Source organism: Myotis daubentonii, chromosome X, assembly GCF_963259705.1.
Source record: "Myotis daubentonii chromosome X, mMyoDau2.1, whole genome shotgun sequence".
NCBI classification, from domain to species: Eukaryota; Metazoa; Chordata; class Mammalia; order Chiroptera; family Vespertilionidae; genus Myotis; species Myotis daubentonii.
This window is the reverse complement of record NC_081861.1, coordinates 41,036,274-41,056,059: the sequence shown is the minus strand read 5'-3', so window position 1 is coordinate 41,056,059 and position 19,786 is coordinate 41,036,274. Positions and strand designations below refer to the sequence as shown.

The window sequence follows — 19,786 nt, the reverse complement described above, 5'->3', positions numbered from 1 at the left end:
GGTTATTTGAAATTACATTTTGTTTAAAATATTAATGAAGAGCTTATTGAAAATGTATCTCAGTCCACACATAGCATTTAAGAAGTCCCGAGAATACTCTGTCCGTCTCATATCATTTGGCTTCATTCTCTCTCTGGGATAGGGGACATATTTGATCCAAACCTGCGGGGGGTGGGGGGAGAGCCTCTGTTATGAAACTAGCCTAATAGGCAAGGCTCTGACTCCTGGATAATTTTTACAGCTTGATTTGTGGAAATAGAAAAATAGGGTAAACAATTGAAATAGATTTTGCTCATGCTGTGGTCTGGAAAACTGGCCTCTGAATGCATGGAAATAAAGCAAACCACCCCAACTGTTATAGTTAGTTTGCTGCAAACTCTCATGTTAGCATTTGTGGCTAGAAAACATAAGACCTTATGGGATCAAAGGGGTTTAAAGTTTCTCTGATAAATACATTCACCCAAATAAAATAATGAAGACATTAAATGAAATAAATATCAATATTATATTATCATGTGTATCTTAAATTAGTAATATCTGGGATAAAGCAGTTAATTTAGGGAAGCAGTTCAGCATAGTAGATAATAGCCTGGGCTCTGGAGTCAGATTGTCTGGATTCAAATCTCTGTTGTGGCATTTACTGTCTACTTGACCTTAGATAACTTCCTTAACCTCCCTGTGCCTCCGTTTTTCCATTTATGAACAGGAGGTAATGATAACACCTGCCTCATGGCGTTATGTGGATTAAATTAATTTAATACATAAAGACCACTAAGTGTGCCTGACACATTATAGATGCTTAGTAAGTACTAGTGATAATATTTTCATAATACTTTGCATTTATCTTTAGCCCCCAAACAATTTTTGTAATAATGAGTGATTCACAGTGGCAGTGAAGATATGTGGCTAGGGAAGGAAGGTCAGGAAGGCTGCCATGCTAGCCGAGGACAATTCATTTGGATCACTTTTCCACCAAGTCATGGTCATAGATAGTGGGTAACTCTGCCAGACCCTGGAGGGTAGAGCACCGCAGGTAGGTCCAGAGTTAGCTACCTGAGAAGGAGATTGTACACTGTAATTGAGGTGAATATGGCAACCAGTGGTTCTTCAACCTTAGTTGGGTCCCTATCAACCAGAACTAGTAACAACATAGAATCCTGGGCCCTGGCTCTATAAATTCTGATTCAGCAGGTCTGGGATGGGGCCCAGGAGTTTGTATATTTGATAGGAGCCCACAGATGATTCCTATCCTGGCAAGATAGTCTCTAGGCTAGACTCTGAAAATCACTGTTGCCATTTATTATGTGCCAGGTAGTGTACTAAGTGCTTTCCTTCATTCCCTTATTGAATGCTCATAACCACCCTGTGGTGTAGGTGCTGTTAATACCATTTTACAGATGAGGAAATGGAGCCTCAGCAAGGTTAAGTAACTTTACTGAGGTTACACAGCTAGTAGGTAAAGGTTAGGTGGGATTTGACCCAGGACTATCTCATTCCAGAGTTCTCTCTTTCCACTGTGCTGCATTGCCTCTTGTAAGATAGAGTGCTTGTCCTCAAGAACATCACCCTCTTCAAAGAGTTCTCTATGATAGAAGTAGAAGGTTGCGATAGGGGAGTACTGAGAAAAAGATGTAGAGTTACATTATGGCTGGCCTTATATGGGAAGGTATTAGGAATGTCATTCTGACAATAGTCAGGAGAGAATGGATTAAAGAGGGGAGGCACTAGCATGGGAACCTAGTCCTGAATTTGCCCCATAGATGTTTTGTTTGGCCAGTGTGATGTATTTAAATTTTTTCAAATTGGAATCGTAAGCAGGGCACACACTCCATTCCTAATTCCCACTGTGGTTTCACACGATGACCTAACATGCCAAATCCTTAAAATGCATTTGAGTTTGCTACCCCTGTTATCAGAATGAAGACCAGTCAAAGTGCCATAACACAAATGCCCAATATCTGTGAAAACATGTTTGGACTCACTAATACACACAAGTTATGCCAACCAAAGCATAGATGAGATATAAATTTACAGCCTAATAAATTTCTAAAAAGTGATAATAGCCAGTGTTAACAAGAGGATGGGGAAATGGACTTTTAATGCACTGCTGGGGATCCTGTAAAATAGTATATATTCCTGCTGGAGAACAACTTGGTAAATTGTAACAAGAATCTTTGATCTTGTAAGTATACTTTTAAGAATCCATTTTAAGGAAATAATCCAGCAATGGCCAAGGAGTGTCAATGCAGCATTTGTTTCTAACATGAAAAATTAGAAACGAATAAAACATCAGCAGTGAAATTAGTTTTTTAGAAGTTAGGTTTTCAAAGCATTTAATGTCATAGTAAAATATTTATGATATAAAAGTAAGAAACATATTATAAATGTGTACTGTATTATAATCCTAATTTTTAAAAATGAATGAATATATACATAGAGCGATGAGTGGTGGGAAATGGGTCAAAATGATCAACTCTGGCAAAGGGACTGTGGATATCATTCCCTCTACCTTTCTGAAATTTCCAAATTGTCTGTAATGAACATGTATTACTTTTATGATAAAAAGAAACCCTGTATAAGTTATTAAGGCAACAGAGAGTATTGTAGTCATCCAGGTCTGAGAGATAATAGGGACTAGAGCCAGGGTGGCAGCAGAGGAAATTGATGCAAGAGACATTAACGGAAACTCATTAGACTTGGTGACTCTGTGTGGGTGATGAAAGACGGGAGAGAGTAAAAAATAATTTCAAGATCTCAAGCCTGGGTGGTAGAGTGAATGATGATAACATTGACAACAAAATCAGATCAATTATCTTTCTCAGAAATGGGAAATTGTTTTTTTTCAATTTGCTGTCTAGAGGATAATATGTTGTCCCAATGAGTCAGATAATGCTATAATTTAGTGAAATGGATGCACAGACAAGATGGACTACTTAAAGCATATGATGTTTTTTTATTTGTGATGGTTGCAGACCATTAAATAAAATCCATATTTAAAACTAATAAAAATGCCAGACTGGGGATAGGGTAAAGAACAAATTTTCATGTTTCCTTTTTAACCAAATGAACAATTTTCTTTCTTTACATGGCAGTAATCTTCCCAAAATGAACTGCGTATCTAACAGAAATACTGATCTTATTATTTCCAGAATCATCAAATTCTAAAATGAATGTGGCCCTAGAGGTCACCTAATGAGTTGGATGTTTACATGGTTAATTATATTTCTTTAATTATAAAATTTTAAAACTCTAGATTCTAGTCCTAGCCCTTCACTTGAGAGATGGGGACATTGGGGGCTACAGATAAATTTCTAAGGATTAGTCCATAGATAATTACAGAGCCTGAATGAGAAGCCATTATAACCTAAATTACTGACTCATAATCCAAAGAAATATTCCATGCCCTTTCTAAATATGTTTTTCTTCCACACTACACCATCAGTAGTTCTTTTAAAAAGTCATTTAGGCCCTAGCTGGTTTGGCTCAGTGGATAGAGCATCAGCCTCGGACTGAAGGGTCCCAGGTTTGATTCCAGTAAGGGCACATGCCTGGGTTGTAGGCTCGATCCCCAGTAGGGGGCGTGCAGGAGGCAGCCGATCAATGATTCTGTCGCCATTGATGTTTCTATATCTCTCTCCCTCTCCCTTTCTCTCTGAAATCAATAAAAATATATTTTTAAAAAACCAATATTGCTGATGTTAGTTTATTTTTTAAAAAGTCATTTAGGTGTGGCCACAAATAAATTAAATTTGTGTCATTTTCCTTAAGGTTTATAGTGTTTTGATAATGTTTTGTTCATCACCTTAGTAACATTTTGGCCAACAGCATTTCTTCCTGTTCATTGCTGTTTGTCTTTTCTCTGTGACTAATTGGGCTGTTGGCCATATTGTGGGGATACACACAGGGGATTGATTGCTTCTCCTTTGCGTCTTTTTCATCCACAAAAATTATCTATTCTTCCTCTACTTCTTGGAAACCAATGATGTTTTCAATATTGTGCCAATTTTGCATTCCTAATTGGAAAGCAGCTTTTTAACTTGGGAATTGACTTCAAAATATTGTTGATTTTTTTTAACCTCAGTAGATATCTTTAAAAACTAAGAATATTATCCTGTACTAGAGGCCCGATGCACAAAATTTGTGCACTCAGGGTGGGTGGGGTCCCTCAGCCCAGCCTGCACCTTCTCGCAGTCCGGGAACCCTCAGGGGATGTTCCTGTAGGAAGTGGGCCTAAGCTGGCAGGCAGTCAGACATCCTTAGCACTGCTGCGGAATCCGCTGCTACACTCGGCAGCTGTGAGTCTGACTTCTGGCTGAGCGGCGCTCCCCCTATGGGAGCGCACTGACCACCAGGGGGAAGCTCCTGCATGGAGTGTCTGCCCCCTGGTGGTCAGTGTGCATCATAGCAACTGGTCATTCTGCTGTTTGGTCAATTTGCATATTAGCCTTTTATTATATAGGATGGTGAAAAATAGCATAATCACACTTTAAGAATTCTTTCTTTTTTATTATATATTTTTTAATTGATTTCAGAGAGGAAGGGATAGGGAGAGAGAGATAGAAACATCAATGATGAGAGAAAATCATTGATTGGCTGTCTCCTACACACCCCCTAATGGGGATCGAGTCCACAACCCAGGCATGTGCACTTGATTGGAATCGAACCTGGGACCCTTTAGTTTGCAGGCCGATGCTCCATCCACTGAGCCAAACCAGCTAGGGCTAAGCATTATTTATTTCTCAATATCATCTAATATTCAGTCCAATTTTAAAAATTTCCAACTGTCCCAATTGTCAAGAAGCAGATAGTTAATATTCCCACTGTTAGTGAAGCTAAGATTGACCACTGCATTTAAGACAACACCATGTCCCCTCCTGCCATCTACACTTATCCCTCCCCCGCCAATGCCACCTGAAGATAGTCTGTGTGGTGGTATGCTTGCACCCGTTAACTCTTCAGCTAATGCTTTTTATGCCAGTTGATATACTTGCTTGAATCACTAATTTCATTAGGGTTGTGAAATAATGCTTTTCCTCATCAGTTATTTAATCTACATTTGTAAGATGGTACATTTCTATAAAGCACTGATTTCAGTCATCAACTGGACTCTTTGGTTGTTCTGAAATTTAGTTGCTGCTCGAAAGGCATGATACATGTTTAATTCTTCCTTTTAACTATCAATTTTTAAAGTGAGGGGTTGGATTATTAGCCACCTCAAATGGTTCCACAGTTCTTTTTGAAGCTGCAATGGTTTTAAGGCATGGGAACCTACAGTTCATATTGTACAACTTTCTATTGTGAATGTTGATCCAAAGAAGACTGGGGCATGTAATTGCTTGACTTGTATACAAAAGACCTGTGTTTGGCATGATGCTTAGGTGCGTGAAACCCACTTCATTTCTATGGAAAATTCACTGTGGGAAATAAACAAATCTTGAAAGTACTCCTAAATTGAGAGTTGATGTTCCAGTATCCTATGAAATGTATTTATTACTTTAAAATATAAAAGCCTCTATAACACTATTTTTTCTGGGATTAGATGACTTACAACTAAAAGTCAGTTGTGTTAGCCTCCTAAATACTGTTTTTTTTTTTCATGTATGCTGTTTTCCACCTTTGGTCATTGTTGATTACCTTGTTTTAAAAAATCGGCAGTGTGAGAATTGAATTATGAACTGGTAATTTTGTGGACTTATTTTTTCTACAGGTAATTTTTAGCATTTACCTTTATTGTTGAAATTGTTACAGATATCCACTTTGTTTTTTTCCCCATTGACCCCCCTACACCCCGCACCCGCCCTTCCCAGACCTTCACCATAGCACTGTCTGTGTCCATGGGCCATGTATATATGCATGTAAATTCCCCAGTTAATTTTAAAATTAGACTGACATAATTTACAAAATTGAAGAATAGGTCAGAGCCTGTCCCTTTGTTCCTTTTACTGTACATGGCCATAGTCATAGAAACGCTGCTCAGGAAAAGGCCATGATGCTAATGGTCAGTGAAAATTAGAGTACCCAAGTTTCAGAAATGAGAACAGGCAATTGAAAAAATGAGTGGATCCTTAGAAGCCTTTTCTGCTGCATTGTTCACCTCACTGGAACAGATTGCTTTATTCCTGTCCAATATAGCGAAGCATTGGGTCTCGTGTCCAGAAACCAATGAAAGTATAATGTTCAGGGTACATTTAAAAAAATTAAAATGATTTCTTTTAAAACAATATATATTTATTATAGAGAAATTAGAAATATAGATTATCAAAAGAGAAAAATAAAGTCACTCTTAATCCTACCACCCATACATAACTGAATTTAATGTTATGTGAACAACATAGAGAAATGGCAATACCAACAATAGTAATAGTTCATACTTATAGAACTTTTACTGTGTATCAGACACTTCTTGAGGTACTTCACTCATTAATTTATCCTCATCTACAATACCTATTATCTCCGTTATACAGGTGACGAAAATGAGGCACGAAAATGAGGTATTATGTGTAACTTGCTCAAGGTTATACTGCTAGTACACAGCAGAGATAGGATCCAAATTTAACCAATGAGTATCTGATTTGAACCCAGACATCCTGATATTCCACTCCACACTTTTAACTAATCATATAATATGTTTTAATAAAGTGCTCATATTTCATTTTATTTGAATTTACAGATGGGAAAGAAATAGGTGAAGCTAAAGGAATTTCTGAACTTTTGACAATAATTTTTAATGATTATTGAAAAGAGCAATTTTTCCATGTTCTCCCCATTTTCAAAGTTGTCCAGTATCTACATTTACAATGTGTAAGGCCACTACATACTACTAGAAGCCTAGTGCATGAAATTCATGCACTGAGGGGGGGTGTCCCTCAGCCCAGCCTGCACCCTCTCCAATCTGGGACACCTCAGGAGTCGGACATCCCTCTCACAATCCAGGACTGCTGGCTCCCAACCACTCACCTGCCTGCCTGCCTGACTGCCCCTAACCGTTTCTGCCTGCCAGCCTGATCACCCCCTAACCACTCCCCTGCCAGCCACCCCCTAACCACTCCCCTGCCAGCCTGATCACCCCCTAACCACTCCCCTGCCAGCTGGGAGCAGGCCTCAGGTGCAGTCGGACATCCTTAGTGCTTCTGAGGAGGCGGGAGAGGCTCTCACCACCACTGCTGTACTGGCAGCCATCAGCCTGGCTTGTGGCTGAGCAGAGCTCCCCCTGTGGGAGTGCACTGTCCACCACGGGGCAGCTCCTGCATTGAGCATCTGCCCCCTGGTGGTCAGTGTGTGTCGTAGTGACCAGTCATTCCCAGTTGTTCTGCTGTTAGGGTCAATTTACATATTACCCTTTTATTATATAGGATAGATGGATAGATAGAGAGATAGATACTAGAGGCCTGGTGCATGACATTCGTGCACTGGGGGGGGGTGACAGCCTGGTCTCCACCCTCTTGCAGTCTGGGATCCCATGGGGGATGTTCCTGGGGAGTGGGCCTAAGCCGGCAGGCGGACATCCCCTGAGGGGTCCTTAGCGCAACCACAGAGGCACAAGAGGCTCCCACCACCGCTGCTGCGCTTGCTAGCCATGAGCCTGGCTTCTGGCTGAGCGGTGCTTCCCCTGTGGGAGCACAATGACCACCAGAGGGCAGCTCCTTTGAGTGTCTGCCCCCTGGTGGTCTGTGTGTATCATAGTGACCGGTCATTCCACCATTCAGTTGATTTGCATATTACGCTTTTATTATATAGGATTGTGGCTCTTATAGCCCTCATCTGTGTGGTTATGTATTTGATACTCACTACCAGTCTTTATGTCTCTCCAGTCGTTTTGCTTGTTTAAAGCTCTAAAGTTTTCTCAGGAAGGATTCATAGGACCAACATTTCCCTAAAATATTTACACATTGATGGAGTTTGCTGCATTAATAATTGAAAATAATTTTAGCTAGATATAAAATCTATTGCTCACACATTCTTGCCTTGGGTATCTTAAATGTGTCATATGTTTTCTTCTGGCATAAAATGTTGCCAAAGTCTGCTGACAGTATAATTTTCTTTCTGTATTAAAACACTTGGTGTTTTTTGTCTAGTTGTCAAAAGATTTTTTTCTTCAAAATCCAATAATTTTACCAAAATATGACTTGATGTTGTTGGTCATTTTGGGTTAATTTTTCAAGGCATATGGTGTGCCCTTTCAGTATGTAGTTTCAGATTTTAAAAATTTTAGTAAAAATTTCTTCACTTAGAGACTTTAGTTATTCTGTTCCCTTGTTTTCTTTGCCCATCTTGGATATTTGCCACATCCTTTGAATAATTTTTATCATCTTCCTTCCTTTTTTTTTAAATCCTTACCTGAGGATATATTTCATTTTAGAGAGAGAGAGAGAAACATCAATGTGAGAGAGAAACATTGATCAGTTGCCTCTCATATGTGCCCTGACCAGGTTTTCCTAGGTGTCCCAACCCGGGACCGAACCCACACCTAGGCATGTGCCCTGACCAGGAATCGAACGTGCAACCTTCCAGTGCGTGGGATAATGTTCCAACCATCTGAGCCATCCTGGTTAGGGCACCTTCATTTCTTTTTATTTATTATTATTTTTAAAAGTCCACCTTTTTATCTTCTGTTTATTTTAAGATATTATCTGTTGTGTTTATTTGCTCCTGTGTTTCTTCTAGCTTAGTCTTCATTTCTGAAATGATATTATTTTACTGTTCTTTCCTGCATTTTATCATGTCATGTCTGAGTTCTTACTCTGAATTTTTATATTCTTCCATATTATATGTATGCTTTCATATCATATAACTTTTTCTTAATATGTTTTATGTAGTTTTGAAACATTAGATTTTAATTTTCATTATTTTTAGTGGATATATCTTTCTGACACGTTTTAATTCTGTAAGGATATTATTCTGTTGCTTATTTTTACATGAAATAAATTTCCCTGAAGTTTTAGGAGGCTTGATTTAGGATAGTGGGTTTTTTTTTTTCTAATTGTATGGCTATAGAGTTCCATCTTTTATTGTGTTATTTTAAAATATATTTTTAGTGATTTCAGAGAGGAAGGGAGAGGGAGAGAGAGATAGAAACATCAGAGATGAGAGAGAATCATTGATCAGCTGCCTCCTGCACACCCCACACTGGGGATCGAGCCTGCAATCTAGGCATATTCCCTGACCAGGAATCAAACCATGACCTCTTGGTTCATAGGTCGACGCTCAACCACTGAGCCATGCTGTCCAGGCAATCTTCTGTTATTTTTAAGAATTGTTCAAAATTATAGCTAATTCCTTTCTGCCTCTTCTACTTTTATCTGGATTTTCTATTTTATCTCTCTTGTCCCTTTCCTGGCCCATGTGAAGTCTATTCCCACCATTTTCTTCTCAGAATAGGACTTTGCCTTGAAAGGGGGTTTTAGATGGCTTTGAGAGTTCATGGGGCCCAGGCAACTCCTGGCTGTACCATGGACTGCTTGCACTCAGTCACTCTTTATCAGATCCCTGATAAAATAATATCAGGGATCTAAAGGTGCAGATCCCTGTCAGTCTTAGTTGTTGTTCATAAATTAGCTTGCTGAGGTTTGAGTGAGTTATTTCACAGTTCTCACGTCTATCACATGCCCTGCTGATTCTTGCTGCAAACTCTTCCATAACTGATACCATTTTGCTCTTGTAGCTATCTCTAATTTGTCCCCATCTACTCATATTTAGGAGTTCACGGGGGAATAATTTTCATCTGATTTTGTTGTAGATTATGTACATGGATTTCGGTTTTGCTTTCCTACTTAACTTTTTTATTTGCGATTTTTATGGTGGCATTTAGAGAGATTAAAAAACCCTGCTGCCTGGCTGGAGTGACTCAGCAATTGAGCAATGAACCATGAGCCAGGAGGTCATGGTTCAATTCCCAGTCAGGGCACATTCCCCAGTGTGGGACGTGCAGGAGGCAGCCGTTCAATGATCCTCTCTCATCGTTGATGTTTCTATCTTTCTCTCTCCTTCTCCCTTCCTGTATCTGAAATCAATAAAAACATTACAAAAACCACACACCCTGCCAACCACCACTTTTGTTCGAGGATTTCTCTCTAAATGATACACCACAGGCCAAATGCTGCCTGCCACTTATTTGTGTACAGCCTGCAAACTAAGAATGCTATTTATACTTTTAAATATTTGAGAAAAAATCTAAAAAAGAATCCTATCATGATACTTAAAAATGATATAAAATTGAAAAATTCAGTGTCTATAAATAAAGTTTTGTTGGAACACAGTCACGCCTATTCATTTATATGTTATCTATGACTGTGTCCATGCTACGACAGCAGAGTTGAGTTACTGGTACAGAGACTCTATGGCCTTCAAATCTGAAAATATTTATTATCTGGCCATTTACAGAAAAAGTTTGCCAACCCTGGTCCTATATTATACTCTTCAATTGCTAAATAGCATTCCATTGTGTGAATATATTATAATGTACTTAACCAAGTCTCTATTATTGGGCTTTAAGATGAATTCTAAATTTCATTATTATAGGCATCATTCCACAGCTAATATTAGCATATATATTCTATCACATTCTTAGAATATATTGTTACAAGTAAGATTGCTGGATCAAGGAAGATTATATGCCTTCAAACCCTTTGATTGATATTGACAAATTGTCATCCAGAGATTAAAGAAGATGAGGTGGATCTATTTTACTGCTGTATAAAAATATATAATATATCCTATTAGACACTCTGGTTACATATGTAGGGAGTGATTCCTTCATAGTAAAGAAGTGGGGGAACTAGAATACTGTCATTTAAACTTTTCATAAACTTAATTTATAGTTTACGACTAGGTTGTACCAATTTATATACCTACCAGTGGTATGTCTGAATGATTGTTTTGCCATGCTTTTGCCTGAATATAATTTTTTAAAAAGTCTTGCCAATTTGATAGCTGAGGAAAGGGTATCTTGTTTTAATTTTACATATCAATTTTTATATTTTTTCATGTTATTTAGCTTAAATTGATTCTTTTGTACAGTTCTTGTTCATTGTACATTTCCCCTGAAATATTCATCTTTTCTTTGATGATTTGTAAAGCTTTTTTTATATATCAGACTAGAGGCCCGGTGCACAAAAATTTGTGCACTCGGGGGGGGGAGGGGGGGTCCCTCAGCCCGGCCTGTGCCCTCTAGCAGTCTGGGACCCCTCAGGAGATAACGACCTGCTGGCTTAGGCCTGCTCCCGGGTGGCAGAGGGCAGGCCCAATCCCTAGGTGCAGCCCCTGGTCGGGCTCAGAGCAGGGCTGATTGGGGAGTTGGGGCGCCGCCCCCTGTCACACTCAAGGCAGGGTCGATGGGGAGGTTGTGGAGCAACCCCCTGTCACACACAGAGCAGGGCCCATCAGGGGGGTTGGGGCTCTGTACCCTGTCACGCACAGAGCAGGGCCCATCAGGGGGTTGGGGTGCTGCCCTCTATCACCCACAGAGCAGGGCGGATCAGGGGGTTGGGGCGCCGCCACTCTCACACTCAGGGCAGGGCCGATGGGGAGGTTATGGCTCTACCCCGTCACACACAGAGCAGGGCCCGTGGGGGGGGGAGCTCCCCCCTATCAGGCACAGAGCAGGGTGGATAGGGAGGTTGGGGCCCCGCCCCCTGTCACACACAGAGCCGCAGGGCGATCAGGGGGTTTGGGTGCTGCCCCCGTCACGCTGATCCCGGTGCTGGGAGGCATATTACCCTTTTACTATATAGGATTGAGGCCTGGTGCACGGGTGGGTGCTGGCTGGTTTGCCCTGAAGGGTGTCCTGGATCAGGGTGGGGGTCCCCACTGGGGTGCCTGGCCAGTCTGGGTGAGGGGCTGAGGGCTGTTTTCAGGCTGGGGGTGACTGAACTCCCAAACGCTCCTTTTTTCCTTTTTTTTTTTTTTTTTTTTTTTTTAATTCTGGGCCAGCTTTAGCTTGAGGCTTGGCTCCAGCTCTTCGGCCTCCCTCCGGTGCTGAAAGTAGGTTTCTGGCCTTTGCTTACAATGTTGCGAATCTGCTGGCTGAAGTTGGGCATATTTGTTACAGAGTTTCTTAAACTGCAAGCTCAGAGGCAGCGGCAGGCAGGCGGGGAACGTTGGTTTCCTCCGTCACTGAGGCAACCAAGCCTCATGTTAGTTTCAAGCTGCCTGGCTGCCGGCCGCCATCTTGGCTGACAGTTAATTTGCATATCTCGCTGATTAGCCAATGGGAAGGGTATCGGTCGTACGCCAATTACCATGTTTCTCTTTTATTAGATAGGATATTAATCCTTTGGCCTGTCATCTGTGTCCGCTTTTCTCATTAATGATGTACAAATTTCTTTCTTTTTTATGCAATCAAATTTTCCTTTATTTTTTATGTGTAGAAATCCCTTTCCTACTCAGATTTATATAATTGTTGTCCAATATATTTTTCTATTACTTACTTGATTTTTAGATTTCAATCTTGATCCATAGGGAATTTATCCATGTAGGCTGTGAGGTAGGATTTAACTTTATTTTTCAAATGCTTAGCCAGTCGTCTTCATGCCATTTATTAAATAAGCCATTATTTCAAGGTTATATATATATTTTTTTCAGATTTTTATTAGAAAGCTGTGTATTTCTCATTTTAGAAAAATCAGGTTTGTTGATTTACATACAATAAAACTTACTTTTTAAAGTTTATAGTTGGAAGAGTTTTAGGAAATATATAGTTTTATAACCACAACTCTAATCAAGATATAGGATATTTCCATCATCCCCCCAGAACTTCCCTTTTGCCCCTTTACAGTCAATCCTCAGTCCCTGACCCTATACTCTTGCAATCACTAATCTGTTTTATGCCCCAAAGTGTTACCTTTTCAGAATGTGATATAAATGAAATCATGCAGTACATAGTTCTTGAGTCTGCCTTTTTAATTAGCATAATGCACTTAAGAGACATCCACCTTGTTGTGTGTAGCAATAGTTTATTTCTATTATTGAGCAGTATTCCATGATATGGCTGTACCACAGTTTATTTAACCATTCATTTATTCAGGGACATTTGTGGTTGTCTTCCATTTTTAGCTTTTATTAATAAAGCTGCTATAAACATTTGTGTAGAGGTCTTTGTGTGGACATATTTCTCGTGGTTAGACACTAGGGGTTGGGATTTCTGAGTCATGCAGTAAGCATGTGTTTTGCTTTATAAGAAACATTCAGACTGTTTTCCATAGTGGCTGTACTATTTTACATTTCCACCAACAATGTATAAAAGATTCATTCAGTTATCCTGGATCCTTGTCAGCATTTGGAATTGTCAATATTTCTTATTTCAGGAGCATCGGGGTTAAATAATTTGTTTAGACTAATTTGGATGTTTTTTTTTTAATTAAATCTTTATTGTTCAGATTATTACATTTGTTCCTCTTTTTTCCCCCCCATAACTCCCCTCCTCCCAGTTCCCGCCCCACCCTCTGCCCTCACTCCCCACCCACTGTCCTCATCCATAGGTGCACGATTTTTGTCCAGTCTCTTCCCGCATCTCCCACACCCCTTTCCCCCCCAAGAATAGTCAGTCCATTCCCTTTCTATGTCCCTGATTCTATTATAATCAACAGTTCATTCTGTTCATCAGATTATTTATTCACTTGATTCTTAGATTCACTTGTTGATAGATGCATATTTGTTGTTCATAATTTCTATCTTTAGCTTTTTCTTCCTCTTCCTCTTCTTAAAGGATACCTTTCAGCATTTCATATAATCCTGGTTTGGTGGTGATGAACTCCTTTAGCTTTTCCTTATCTGTGAAGCTCTTTATCTGACCTTCAATTCTGAATGATAGCTTTGCTGGATAAAGTAATCTTGGTTGTAGGTTCTTGGTATTCATCACTTTGAATATTTCTTGCCACTCCCTTCTGGCCTGCAAAGTTTCTGTTGAGAAATCAGCTGACAGTCGTATGGGTATTCCCTTGTAGGTAACTGAGTTTCTTTCTCTTGCTGTTTTTAAGATTCTCTCTTTATCTTTTGCTCTTGGCATTTTAATTATGATGTGTCTTGGTGTGGTCCTCTTTGGATTCCTTTTGTTTGGGGTTCTCCGCGCTTCCTGGACCTGTAAGTCCATTTCTTTCACCAGGTGGGGGAAGTTTTCTGTCATTATTTCTTCAAATAGGTTTTCAATATCTTGCTCTCTCTCATCTTCTGGCACCCCTATAATTCTGATGTTGGTACGCTTGAAGCTGTCCCAGAGGCTCCTTATACTATCCTCGCATTTTTGGATTCTTTTTTCATTTTGCTTTTCCGGTTGGGTGTTTTTTGCTTCCTCGCATTTCAAATCATTGACTTGATTCTTGCGCTCCTCTGGTCTGCTGTCGGAAGTCTGTATAATATTCGTTATTTCAGCCCATGTATGCTTAATTTCTAGTTGGTTCCCCATCATAACATTGAGGGTCTCATTAGTTTTCTTGTAGATCTCATTAAGTTTATCGGCGGATTCTAAACAGTTCTTGAGAGACCTTAAAAGTGTGGTTCTGAACTCTATATCTTCCATTGACAATTTTGTCCTGTTTCTTTGTCTCCGCATTTTGTTATGCTTCCTTGGTGCACCCCCTAGTGGTCTTTGTTCGCAGTCTTATAGTTAAACCTTGATTGTTGTAGCTAATACCAGGGAGGGTTTGACCTCCAGGCCAAGTGGCTATGAGAATCAGCTGTGTCTGCAGTGAGAGAACTTCTGTCCTCTAGGGAGGTGCTAATCTAGCCTTTGCCTGAGGCTATCCGGCAAATGCCTCTGTGCAGGGCTTGGGCAGGGCAGGTCGCACGGGATCAACAGGGTGGGCCGGAGAGAGCAGTTATGGCGGCTCTCAGTCCTGTCCCCAGGGGCTCTGCCTCTCTGAGTCCCAGCACCCGCTGCAAAGCTCGGAGAGAAAGCTGCACTCGCTCTGACCGAAGCCAGACAGTCCCGCTTCTCCCGTTTGAGTCTGGGTCCCTAAAGACTCGCCTGTATCTGGAGCTCAGAGTCTGCGACTCCCTCCCGATTGAAAACGCCAACCGCGCCCTCTGCCGCCAGCCTGCTCCGCGCACTCCGCACCTCAGAATTTGACTTCAGCACTGCGCCTCCTCTGAGTGTCCGTATGCGTTTCTCTTTCCTCCTAGTTGTAGGACTTCCACTCAGCCAGCGTTCCTGTGGTTCTGGGTGATGTCCCTTCAGTCTTTTAGTTTCACTTTTGAAGTAGTTGTTCAAGGCAGCAAACTCTGGCGTTAACCTATGCCGCCATCTTGGTTCTCTCCATTCTAATTTGGATGTTTTAAGCACTGTTTCCCAACTTATCCCTCCATAGGCTTTCTATGACTGGATGGTTTTTACTTGCTCAGTCCATCCCCAATTGCTCAACCTGAGGCAGCTAAATGGCCACTGTTACTCTTGTTTCTGTTTTTCTTCTTTCTATTTTCTTTCCGAGGCTTGTAGAACCATAAAACGTAAAACCAGAAAAGGAGCCTAGAAATAATCTAGGAAGATGGGTGGCAAACTATTTCTTTAAAGGACCAGGTAGTACAGTTGTCCATGGAGGATTGGTTCCAGGGCCTCCCACAGATACCAAACTCTGGGACGCACAAGTCCCTTATATAAGATCGCGTAGAACATTGCATTGGCCCTGCACATGCATGGATTATCAACCTTGTGTTGAAAATACTGTTTTTGATCCTGTGTTGGTTAAATCTGTGGATGTGAAACCTGTGGATAAAGAGGGTTGAGTAAAATATTTTGGGCTTAGCAAGCCATTTTGTGTCTGTCACAGCAACTCAACTCTGCTGTTGTAGCATGAAAGCAGACATAGATAATACAGAAAAAAGTAGGTGTGGCTATGTTCCAATAAAATTTAATAAAACAGGTGGCCTACTGGCTTTGGCTCTTAGACCATAGTTTGCTGAGCCTTGGTTTAGTCTAATAACTTTCTTTTACAGATGAGGGTACTGAGCTTAGGTTTTACCCTTTTCCTTGATTTATATGTAAAGATGGCAAGGACCAGGATATTGGTTTTCACCATAGGAGACACACTTAAATTGAGTTCAAGATGAGCTTAACTTATGCATAATTCCCTGCTCTAGCAAATGGTGTTATGTGGAACTGTTAATACAAGGTCTTTCAAAAGTTTTAACTGCACTGAAACTTTTGATACATTTAATATTGTCATTTACTAAAATGCTAGTTGACTTTTTGAACCCAATATGTCTCTGGAGCAATGGTCAAATTTGAGTGGTAAGAAAACAAAGGTTAAAACACTTGAAGTAATAAAGGTATACCACCCTTTTATTCTTCTTTAAAAGACTTTGTTTTCAATTTTGGATATGTCTAAATTTGTTTCTCTTTTAAGATGGCCATTCAATATCACATAACAACCCCATGCTTTTTTTTTCTTTCTAAGGTTAATTCCTGATTGTTTTGTTTCATTAATTGGTCAAATATATGAAGATTCTTAGGTCAAAAAAGAAAACAACAACACATAACAGGAAACACACATTCGTGGTTCTATGCACGTAAAGTTAAAAATAAGCATTGGCTGTGAGTACTCAGGGAAAGAACATTATTTAGAAAAGTCATCGTGTCTGTGTTTTTTCCTTTCTTCCAGCACTGGAAGAAGTATGACATCTATGAGAAGCAAATCAAAGAAGAAACCGATTCTGTCGTGCTGATAGAAAACCTGAAGAGAACCTCTCAGTGATGGGGATCATTTAACATTCAATCTGAGAACTTGTTAAATGGAAACTGAAACTACTGGACCATTTAAAAACAGGCAGCTCATAAGAGCCATAGGCTTTTATGTTGAGTCACTCACCGAAAAACTAAAAATAATGGGCTTCTTGGAGAAGAGAGGGGAGTTATTCTCATTGAATTGTAAAAGCAGGCATCTTTTGTGAAGTTTTCAAACTAGGGGACAAAGCAAAAAGCAATGATGCCAATAGAATTAATCTTATCAAGAGTTGTGACAACTTTCTTAAGGATCTATGCCTGCTTTGTATTCGTTTTGTCAAACAATACCAACAAATTTTATTTGTGGGTATACTCATTTTGGGGTGCAAATGCTAATGCCAAACTTGAGTCACAGAGACCATTTAGCAAACAAAATTGAAAAAAAATCTGTTATTTGTTGTTTGGGATCCCATTCAGTAATGTTTGTGACTATCAAATTGTAAGGGTCCGGAATCATTTTCCCTTCAGCAGCATTTTCCTCTACTTTGAAAGGCCCAAACATTAGTGTTGACCACGATGATGACAACCACAGAAAAAACAGTGGCAGCTTCTTTTACCAATACCTTTCAGAGCCATTGCAGGCTTTTAAGGGCAGCAGAGGCAGAATGACTTGCTGGGTATTAGTATTTGAACCACTGCATTCTCCAATGATATACTGTTTTTTCTTCACCTCTACTGCTCAAATCAAGTATTTACTATGTGTTCAGATTGTGCTAGGCTCCCAGGTGTGAGGCACCTCCATCTAAGGGTTGACAACCTGGTTGCCACTCTTCAGTTCTTACCACTTTCTTTTTCTCCACCAGTCCTTTTTCAGACCTTTTAATTCCCTAGTCCCCACACCTGATTTCCCCTTTCAATGGATATTAGAATATAAATCTGCTCAGATACCTAGAGGAGCAGGGAGTGATTTGTATCTCAGGTAAAGTGTGAGTTGACTGAGAAACAATGACAAGTTCTTGCATATTTTGTAAGTTCTGTGTGGGTCTACATTTATTTGAAGGTTTTCAGCATTTACTATTTCTCTACATAGTTTCTAAATAGAATGGAGATATTATCTTCACTTAGAACTTTGCTATTTGCTTGATAAAAAGAATAGTTGTGTTTCCCTCTTTTCCCTACTGTCACAAATAGTTATTTGGTTTTGTCTTGTATAGCTAGCCAGCATCAAGGTTCCAATGTTTGTATGCATTTTTTGCATATGTTAGGGTTCCATTCTCACCCATCCCCACAACATATATTCCCCCTATCCCTACTTCCTCCAAATTTAAAGAAGTATGGAAATGATATTGCCTTCCTAGTGTTTCTCTCCTTACAAAGCTAGACTTAGATTACTAGTAGCAACTTGAGAAATTTGTATCACCAATTCTCCAAACGTTCAACCATTTGTATTAACCAGATGGTGCTACTTGTAATTCCTGCTGTTAGGGGAAGGAAGATCAGAGATCCCCGCTCCTCACAGGTTTGGGGAAAAGTAGCAACCTGCTTGCACTGCAGAAGAGGAGCACTGTGTCCCCAGCTTTTCTGAGAAAATTGGGGTTCAGAGCAAGGGTAGATGCCAAGCTGTTGCCTCCCTGTGCTTTTATTTTTGAGGTCAGATTGAGCCTGGAAGACAGGCATGGATGTTCCACTTTGTTCTACTGTTTTCTAAAAAAAACAAAACAAAACACAAAAAACACACACAAAAAAACAAAAAACAAACAAACAAAACTTGGTTTTCCCTTGTAGGAATGAGATTATTTCCTAGCCAGGCCTTTTATAATTCTGGGAAGCAGAACACTGAAATGCCTCACCCAAAGCCATTTTTCCTCTTACCCTATTTAGATGGCAATGCAGTGAGGGTGTGCTTTGATATTCTTATTACCCAAGGAGCTACTGATGCTGATAGTCATGCATCCTGGGAGTGGGGAAATTGTATTTTGTTTTCATCCTCCTTTTTTAGCAGTAAAATAGTATTTGGGGGGGGGTAGTAAAATAGTTGAGGGAAAAGGGGACAGTGAGTTATGGGATTAGCTAGCTGTGGCTGTTTTTTAATTGTTGAAGAATGATCCCCAGGACTTGGGAGCTCTTGGAGACTTTAATACAGGGTGGGGAAAAAGTAGGTTTACAGTTGTTCATATGAAAAATAATACAATAATAATACAAAAATAAACTGTGTTTTGTGTACTCATAACTGTAAATGTACTTTTGCCCCATCCTGTACACCAGTGGGATTCTCATCACCTGTAGGAAACTAGTAGGTTCATTACTGTTTTATGTCTGACCTATATGGATTTTTCCCCCCCGCATACCTAAGTAAACCTACTGTAAGGATGTACATTCTTATTCTTTCATTCTGATAAGTGTTTTCTTCATCTGGGCACTAAAGGGATATGTGAAACAATGTTAACATTTTTTGTAATGCCTTCAACTAGGGGTCATTGTGTTTAACTTCTTATAGAAAAGCTTGAATAAAATAAATATTGTCTTTTTATATGTCACTCAAATGTTTTCCTTTGGTATTATTTTGGGGAAAGTATAATGAATAGTGGGTGGCAGAAAAGAATGGAGTTAAATGAATAAATGTGAAATTTTCTCAGCTATTTTATCTTACAATCATTTATCATTAGTGACCTGGTGCACAAAATTCGTGCACATTAAAAGGGAATTAATTAGAGGAAATATTTTATTTATTTTTTTTATTTTTTTTTTAATATATTTTATTGATTTTTTACAGAGAGGAAGGGAGAGAGATAGAGAGTTAGAAACATCGATGAGAGAGAAACATCGATCAGCTGCTTCCTGCACATCTCCTACTGGGGGTATGCCCTTGACTGGAATCGAACCTGGGACCTTTCAGTCCGCAGGCCGACGCTCTATCCACTGAGCCAAACCGGTTTCGGCATTAGAGGAAATATTTTAATATTGCTATTTGCCCTTTATCTATAATAGAAGTGTCAGAGATGAAAGAAAATTAGTAAAATGTATATGAAAATCTTCCTCCTGTCAGAGTCTGGGGTGTGCCACAGGAACCAGAGTCAAGTCCCCACCCAGCCATGTGTGCCTCGAAATCGTGCGAGACCCAGACCTGGCCTGCCC

At 39.9% G+C, this 19,786-nt stretch overlaps 1 protein-coding gene across 1 annotated transcript in view; it reads left to right on the top strand.

Moving 5' to 3' along the window:
- Nucleotides 1-19,188, top strand: part of IL13RA1 (interleukin 13 receptor subunit alpha 1) — a 67,573-nt gene extending 48,385 nt beyond the window's left edge. The window contains exon 11 of the mRNA XM_059679484.1: nt 16,590-19,188. Within this exon, the coding sequence (XP_059535467.1) occupies nt 16,590-16,682 (93 nt within the window). The 3' untranslated portion in view covers nt 16,683-19,188. The remainder of the gene's footprint in view (nt 1-16,589) is intronic.
- The last annotated feature ends 598 nt before the right edge of the window (nt 19,189-19,786 follow it).